The sequence below is a fragment of the Pristiophorus japonicus genome, unplaced genomic scaffold (assembly GCF_044704955.1).
Source record: "Pristiophorus japonicus isolate sPriJap1 unplaced genomic scaffold, sPriJap1.hap1 HAP1_SCAFFOLD_105, whole genome shotgun sequence".
Lineage (NCBI taxonomy): Eukaryota > Metazoa > Chordata > Chondrichthyes > Pristiophoridae > Pristiophorus > Pristiophorus japonicus.
The window spans coordinates 2261881-2270932 of NW_027250702.1; the positions used below are offsets into that span (position 1 = coordinate 2261881).

At 46.3% G+C, this 9052-nt stretch overlaps 1 protein-coding gene across 1 annotated transcript; it reads right to left on the reverse strand.

Moving 5' to 3' along the window:
• Positions 1-1150: 1150 nt before the first annotated feature.
• LOC139241360 (probable G-protein coupled receptor 139) lies at positions 1151-8434 on the reverse strand. Its single transcript, XM_070869968.1, has 2 exons — positions 8371-8434; positions 1151-2061 (listed from the first exon to the last, which is right to left on the reverse strand). Exons 1-2 carry the CDS (start codon positions 8432-8434, stop codon positions 1151-1153), a joined length of 975 nt encoding a protein of 324 aa, XP_070726069.1.
• Between the last annotated feature and the right edge of the window lie 618 nt (positions 8435-9052).

Here is a 9052-nt window from a genome sequence, read left to right on the forward strand (position 1 = left end):
GCCGCACCTGGAGTACTGCCTGCAGTTTTGGCCACCTTACTTAAGGAAGGATATATTAGCTTTGGAGGGGGTACAGAGGCGATTCACTAGGCTGAATCCGGAGATGAGGCGGTTACCTTATGATGATATATTGAGTAGACTGGGTCTTTACTCGTTGGAGTTCAGAAGGATAAGGGGTGATCTTATAAAATCATTTAAAATAATGAAAGGGATAGACAAGATAGAGGCAGATAGGTTGTTTCCACTGGTTCGGGAGACTAGAACTAGGGGGCACAGCCTCAAAATACGGGAGAGCCAATTTAAAACCGAGTTGAGAAGAAATTTCGTCTCCAAGAGGGTTGTGAATCTGTGGAATTCTCTGCGCAAGTTAGCAGTTGAGGCTAGCTCATTGAATGTATTCAAATCACAGATAGATAGATTATAAACCAATAAGAGAATTAAGGGTTACGGGGAGCGGGCGGGTAAGTGGAGCTGAGTCCACGGCCAGATCAGCCATGATCTTGTTGAATGGCGGAGCAGGGTCGAGGGGCTAGATGGCCTACTCCTGTTCCTAATTCTTATGTTCTTATGTTTAATTTCAGTGATAACCACTTTATGGAAGCGCAGTTTCCGAAGGCAGGTGTGCTTGGTAAGTCGATGTAAGACCTCTTCTCACTGTAAGTGCGCAGTGTTTATGTTCTGGACCTCCTGCTCAGTCTGGCACGTCATACATTGAACCTCTGCCTCATTCAGTTTCTCACTTTCTAATCTGGTGCTGAGCATACTCACCAGCACACACTGGTTGGGCCGAATAGCCTGATTATCTGCTCTATGTTGTATATAATATAACCCACTGAGCTGGAGCTCAGCCCTTCCTGCCTACGTATTGTCGAGCCTCTCACTCTGGAAGATGCAATGTCTAGCTGCACTAAATAGCTGAAGTGACCCGTTACAGAAGAGCTCAGAGAGAATGCTCGTGTGGTATTTCCCAAAAGATCATGTGGGAATTTTCAATCAGAAATATTGCCGTCTCCAACAGACAGTACTTGTCCCGCCGCTGGGTGTATGATCAGATCACCAGCCATTCCTGGTGTAATTCAATGGAAGGAATTCTGCTGCTAAATATTACATTCCTGGACTGCAAACACTGAGACCTGCATCTGGGCTGCGATCAGTTGTTCTGTTTATTAATTAATTGTACAATTGAGGTAACCGGATATTTCACCGCGCTCTTCAACTGCTCTCTGAACTTGGACTGTGTCACCCCGTAAATAAATGTGTTTGTGCAGCAACTTAAATTCCGCAGTATAAATCCGACCTCTGTAAATTGATATAAAGAATCACTGTAATCACTGGGATTTATTCCTGTAATGCTATAATAAAATACATCTATAACATTTATCAGCCACAGCAGTATGAAGCTGCCGGATATAGTGAAGAGTAAAATGACAGACTTCCTCCTGCTCTCCATCTCTGGGTCACTGCCATTCCCCGCCTTGTTCTCACCCCTCAGTCCCTTCCGGACTCGACTGGACACTAAAATGTATCTGACTGTCAGAGCGTTGAGCAACAAAATTACAGCGAATGGGAGCAGTGGGGTTACAACCGTATCAAACAAGTCAAATCCCACCCATCCGGGCTCAGTAAAATAGGCTGGGATGAAGGAACAGTACCACGGAACATTGTCGATTATCTCCCAGGGTTCAATTGTAAAGTAGTGCGGAATGTTTTTTGAGCAGAGCAGAATGCAGCTTGTTGCCAGGACCACAGCCGCAGTTCTCCCGGTGCAATATTTGGTTTTCAGCTTCTGCCAACAAATTGCCACAAATCGATCAAAGGTGAAAGTGACGGTGAACCAGACAGAACAATCTGTGGTTACACGGGACAGGAGATTGATAACACTACACACAGGGGTGATATCCAACAAAGATCCCGGGAAATAATACCAACTGATCCACCGTAGTATGATCTCAGTGATGACCACCAGTAGATCCGCCGCTGCCATGGCCACCAGGTAGCGAGTGGTGCAGGTGGACAGCCCGCACTTTCCCCGGGACAGGATCACAATCGCCACTAAATTCACTGTAATAAACAGAAGGGAAAAGAAAGGGTCAATTATTGGTCACACATTCTCGATGACTGAGCCCAGACAGTATGACCTGTGATTTAGCACAAAATTGGCCGCGTGGACGTCGGGTCAGGGGTTACCATGTAAAGTATATCATCCCAACCTGGAGTATTGTGTAGAGTTTTGGTCTCCTAACTTGAGGAAGGACATTTTTCCTATTGAGGGAGTGCAGCGAAGGTTCACCAGACTGATTGCCGGGATGGCGGGACTGACCTATCAAGAAAGACTGGATCAACTGGGCTTGTATTCACGGGAGTTCAGAAGAATGAGAGGTGATCTCACAGGAACGTTTAAAAATCTGACGGGACTGGACAGGTTAGGTGCAGGAAGAATGTTCCCGATGTTGGGAAAGTCCAGAACCAGGGTTCACAGTCTAAGGATAAGGGGTAAGCCATTTAGGACCAAGATGAGGAGACACTTCTTCACCCAGAGAGTGGTGAACCTGTGGAATTCTCTACCACAGAAAGTTGTTGAGGCCAATTCACTAAATATATTCAAAAATGAATTAAATGAGGTCCTTACTACTAGGGGGATCAAGGGGTATGGCGAGAAAGCAGGAATGGGGTACTGAAGTTGCATGTTCAGCCATGAACTCATTGAATGGCGGTGCAGGCTCAAAGGGCCGAATGGTATAATCCTGCACCTATTTTCTATGTTTTTATGTTTCTATAACCTAACCTACTTCCAACCCACTTCTTCCGAGTTTAGCAGCGACGGGGCAGTGGGAAGGAACCGAGCCATCCCAGCGGGCGTGTGGGCAATATAATTGTTCTAATGCGGATGGTAGCTTCAGATTTAAACTATTTTACGGGTTTAACATATTTTATGGGTTTAACTCTGGTTGGCTGTGTTTCACAGGCCTCGGGATAACCGGTAGCTAAAGTGAGCCGAGGACAGCTTCGGGGACAATGGAAGTGCCTTCACGGACCCGGTTGTGGGCCAGGAGCTGCAGGTGTTCCTTCACCAAGGCTCCACACGCTCTCCCTCTCTCTCCCTCTGCTCAGACTACCCCCATACTAACGGTGGTAAATCTGATAAAATACAGAGAAAGCTAAATACACTCAGTGTGGCAGGCAGCATCTGTGGAGAGAGAAACAGATTTAACGTTTCAGGTGATAACCTTACTTCAATACTGGAATCCGCGAGAGATGAACAGTTTTAAGGCAATGTCAGAGGAAGAGAAAGTTGTGTTAGGAGGAGGAAAGAACAAAGTTGAAGGTCTTTGATGGGATGGTGGGCAGGAGTGATTCAACGACAAAAGGGATGATGGTGTAAGAAACATGGGACAACTAAAGGAACAGGAAATGAGTCCAGAGGAGATGTTAGTGGATAGAGCAGGATAACAGAGTGGGGCGGTGGGGAGCAAGGTAAATCTGGCAAAGATCAGAAGGCTCCCATGGCCCGGGAATGTGGTGGAGAAAGGTCAGTAGATCCAAGAAGGCCTGCCGTACACCGAGAGGTGATCCCAAGCACCAGCACCCACCTCCTCCACTCCCAGTGGCTCTACTGAAGACATCGTTCATTACTAGCACATGCTGTCTGAGGAAGCGGGTGCGGTCGCAATGATCTGAAAAGATTAATCTCAGTTTTATGACCGGGATGCAATAAATGGAGAATGGAAACATGTGGTGCTGTTCCCCATTGAGTTACAAAGGGGAACATTTTAGAAGGTCGAAGGTCGAGATGTCAGTCTGGGAGTGGGATGTAGAATTGAAGGGGCAAGTGACCAGGGGAGTGTGAGACAGAGAGAGGGAGAGAGACACTTTTCCAGACACAATGGTCAAGTTCAGTAATGTAATCACACAATCTCTGTTTAATCCTCCCCAATCGATAGGAGACAGCATCGTGAACAGCGAATACAGTATACTACATTGGAGGAAATACAAGTCTATTACTGTTTCAAATTGAAGGCCCTGGACGATGGAATGAATGGATGTGAAAGGGCAGGTGTTGCATCTTCTAGGTTTTGCATTGGAAGGTCCGGTGGTTGGGGAGAACTGTTGGGGGAGATTCAGGAGTGGTCCAGGTTGTCGTGGAGGGACCGATCCATTCGGAATGCTGAAAGGGGATATGTCTGGTGGTGGGACAAAGAAGGAAGGAACAGCAATTGAATGTGGGGATTGGTTGAGACGAAGGTGAGGACACGGGGACCCTATCATGGTTCGAGCAGGGACGATTAGGGGCGATGAAAGTAACGCAGCAAATTGGATTGACACTGTGGTGTGCCTTGTCCACCACAGTGGTGGGGAATCCTCGGCTGTGGATAAATGCGGGAAATTGGAATGAGGACCCTGTGCATAAAAACATAGAAACGTTGAATATAGATGCAGGATTAGGCCATTGGGCCCTTCGAGCTTGCACCACCATTCAATAAGATCATGGCTGATCATTCCCTCAGTACTCCTTTCCTGTTTTCCCTCCAGACTCCTTGATCCCTTTAATGTAAGGGCCATACCTAACTCCCTCTTAAATATATCCAATCAAGTGCATCAACAAATCTCTGCGGTAGTGAATTCCTCAGGTTAACAACTCTCTGAGTGAGGAGGTCCTAAATGGCTTATCCGTGATCCTTAGACTATGTCGCCTGGTTCTGGACTTCCCCAACATCAGGAACATTCTATAACTATGTCCCAAGTTCTAGATTCCCCATGAGCGGAAATACCCTCTCTGCATCTTCCCTGTCGAGCCACCTCAGAATCCTATACGTTTCAATAACATCACCGCACATTCTTCTAAACTCCAACGAATATATGCTCAACCTGCTCATCCTTTCGTCATAAGTCAACACCTTCATCTCAGGAAACAGCCTGGTGAACATTCTCTGAACAGAGCATTTTCACTGCAGAAAGGTGTGGGGGACCGGGGAATCATCCCACCACTGTAGTCTCTCAGCCCGAGGTATTGACTCAACTGGTCTCAGTCTTCATGATTCTGCTTCGCCCCTCCTCTCCTACCCACTCCACGCTAGGTTAAAGGCTCACAGGATCATGACCACAGAGGATGGGTATCCTCAGCTCAGAAAAAGGAAGACATGTTGTAAGCACTGGTGTGGCAAGTGGCTTCATCGGAACAAATGCAACGCAGGCAGCAACATTTGTACACTATAATAGAGTCCGTCCAGCAAGCTGGGTGAGAAGTCATATAATCAAGGTAGCTGTCAGAGTCGGCCACATTATGGGAGATATTGGTAGAGAGCGGATCCTTGGAAATCGACTTAGACATGTTAAGGAAGGGAAGGGAGTGACAGACGGAGCATGTGAAGGAAAGAGAGTGTCGCAAATTTGAAGCAAGGTTGATCACATAATTATAATTATAATTAATATTATTAATAATAATAACAATAACTTTTATTTACATCGCACGTTTAAACTAGTTAAATGTCCCAAGGCGCTTCAAAGCAGTTTTAATAGGACAACACAGATACATATGACAACAAGACAAAAAAGAAGATATTGAGGCATATGACCAAAAGCTTGCTAAAAGGGTTGATTTTAGGAGCGTCTTTAAAATGGAAAGATGGTTAGATAAACTTCGAGGTTCAGGGAGGGATTCCAGAGTTGAGGGCCCAAACAACTGAAGGTAAGGCCACCGATGGTTCAGCAGTATAATGAGGGATGTTCGAAAGGGCAGCATTTGAAGAGCGGAGATATCTTGAGGGGTTGTGAGGCTAAAAAAGAGTACAGGGGTAGGGAGGTGCAAGGCCATGGAGAGATTTGTAAACAAGGATGAGAATTTTCAAAATCGTGGTGTTCTTTAACCGGCAGCCAATGTAGGACAGAAAGCATAGGGGTAATGGGTGAACATGACTTTGTGCGAGTTAGGACATTTTCCAGTTCATGGCAAGAAAAGGAAATTGCGCGAACACAGTCATCAATGTACATGAACAATATGTGAAGGAGGGGACCGGAGTAGAATTGGAACAGCGAAGGTTCCTTGTATCCCAAGAAAAGGCAGCAGAGCTAGGAACCATCTGAGCTCCCATACCGATACCATTGGAGTGTGGAGATGGAACATTGTTCAGACCAGCGGTCCAGCACTTGTACTTTCAGCAGGGGTAGAGCACTGGCGTCAAGAACAGGATCAGCAACCTGCAAGGGTTTTCATTCCCAGCCCAAACCCGGTGAGGGCGAGAGGACTTCAAGTGTGAATGGCGAGTGAATTAAATTGTAAATGGGGCACTCAGAATGTATCAGCGGGGATAGGCGCAGGGAAATTCGCCATCCGCTTCAGGGAAGCTCGGGATTACTGGGCTGTACACTGTATAATGTGGACCATTTTCCATACCTCGGGAGCCGACTGTCAACAAGGGCAGACTTGGATGGCAAAGTCCAAAATTGCCTTCAGTGTGCCAGTACTGCCTTCGGATGCCTGAGGAAGCAAGTGATTGAAGACCAGGACATCAAAGCCCGGACCAAACTCATGGTCCACAAGGCAGGAGTGATACCCGCCTGCCTATCTGCTTCAGAGAAATGGAATATTTACAGCAGGCACCTCAAAGCACTGGAGAAGTACCAATGCTGCCTCCACAATTTCCTCTCAATTAATTGGCCGGAGTGTTGCACCAACGTCAGTGTTTTCGGTCAGGGCACCATCCCCAGCATTGAATCATTGGCCACAGTCGATCAGCTCTGTTGTCCGGCCACATCGTCGGTGTGCCTGACATGAGATTCAAAAAGCAAACGCTCTACTCGGTGATTCGTTATTGCAAAAGAGCCACAGGTGGGTAGAGGAAACGCACAATGACACAATCAAAACCTCCTTGAATAATTGCAACGTCCCCGTCTACACCTGGCAATCCCCTGGCCCAAACCAGCCCAAAGTGGAGGAAAAGCATCCGCACGGTGCAGAGCACCTCGAGTCTTATCGCCCAGAGCAAGCTGAAGAAAGCGGAGATAGCAGAAGGAACGTGCAGCAACCCGGGCACCCAACACTCCCGTTCGTTCAACCATCATCTGCCCCTCCTGTGACAGAGAAAGTAGGTCATGCATTTGACTTTTCAGCAGTCAGGGAACTAATTTGTAGTGTGGAATAGAGGCATCCTCGACTCCGAGGGTACGCCTCAGAAGCGGAAGTACAAGAAATAGTGACCCACACTGAGTTCATCCTACAGTGACAGACACTCGCAGTAATACATGGTCACTGGGGTACAGTGTTCCACTCTGGTTAGTTACCCACACTGAGTATCTCCTACAGTGATACACACTCCCAGTAATACATGGTCACTCTGGTACGGTGTTCCACTCTGGTTAGTTACCCACTCTGAGCACATCCTACAGTGAAATACACTCCCAGTAATACATGGTCACTGGAGTACAGTGATCCACACCGGTTAGTGAACCACACTGAGTATATCCTACAGTGAATGACACTCCCAGTAATACATGGTCACTGGGGTACAGTGTTCCACACCAGTTGGTGACCCACACTCAGTATATCCTACAGTGAATGACACTCCCAGTAATACATGGTCACTGGGGTACAGTGTTCCACACGAGTTGGTGACCCACACTCAGTATATCCTACAGTGACAGACACTCCCAGTAATACATGGTCACTGGGGTACGGTGTTCCACACCAGTTAGTGACACACACTCAGTATATCCTACAGTGAAACACACTCCCTGTAATACATTGTCACTGGGGTACAGCATTCCACTCTGGTTAGTTACCCACACTCAGTATATCCTACAGTGACAGACACCCTCAGCAATACATGATCACTGGGGTATGATGTTCCACGCCGGGTATTGACCCACACTCAATATAACCTACAGAGCCGGACATTCCCAATAATAAATGGTCACTGGTGAACGGTGTTCCACACCGGTTAATGATCAATTCTCAGGACATCGTACAGTGAGAGACACTCCCAGCATTACATGATTACTGGGGTATCATGTTCCACGCCGGGTAGTGACTCACACTCAGTAAATCCCACTGTGATCGACATTCATACTAATACCTGCTCTCAGATAGTTGCGCGGCGTAAGGACTGATTGAAAAGTACACAATATTCCACGAAAGAAAATATCTTGATAAAACAATCGGCCTGTTGGTTAAGCACACAAGTTTATGTTCAGATGGAGCAATTGAATCAAACCGCAGTGTTTATACAGGCCATTTGACTGAACGGGATGAATTCACCGATCATGTGTCTATACCGGTGACCACTAGTCAAGGATGTAACATTATCAGTCACAGAGCAAAACCAGAGACCAGCTCAAACACAGTTTTGCACAACTTCAATAGTTATAGTCACTTACCAGGAACACCAATGACTGCAATGAAAGTGTCGCATATTTTCTTGGCAAGTTCAATTGGAAGCATTTTCTGTGTGAAGCGATGAGCCCCTTTGTGCTGCAGGCAATCTCCCTGAATTATACTCTGATGTGGTAAAATTCCAGCGCCTTTAAGTTATACCCTGCGGTCTCTCCACGGGGACATTGAGGTTGCAACATCGATCAAAATAGTTATTTTAAAAACTTGAACAAACAAATTACCACAGCCGATTTAATTCCCTGTTGTGAACGGATATATTTACTGCTGAGATTCAGATTGGAAATCCCAAAGACTGGACAATTCTGCTCATGTTAATTAACTTATGAAATTTTCCAGCTGTTTTCTCCAAGCATATAGGGCTATTGTTTCAAAAACCATCAGGCCAAACTGGGGAATCGCATATTGTTTCAGGTGATGTCCATTACTCTGCTGTGGCCATTCAGTAATTACATTCCCAATGTTAGAGTTTCTCTCTCAGGGCTGCTCTACTGCACTCTGTGATGTGGGTGACTGCTTTAACTGTCGCTATTCAGAAATTACATTCCCAATGTTAGAGTTTCTCTCTCAGGGCTGCTCTACTGCACTCTGTGATGTGGGTTACTTCATTAACTGTCGATATTCAGAAAATACATTCCCAATGTTAGAGTTTCTCTCTCAGGGCTGTTC

What these genes read in the sequence shown, in the direction of transcription:
- LOC139241360 (XM_070869968.1), bottom strand. Translation starts at nt 8,434, where the DNA reads ATGCTTCCAATTGAACTTGCCAAGAAAATATGCGACACTTTCATTGCA. An exon ending in TGCAGTCATTGGTGTTCCTG is followed by an intron (nt 2,062 to 8,370) that starts GTAAGTGACTAT and finishes TGTTTATTACAG; the next exon opens with TGAATTTAGTGGCGATTGTG.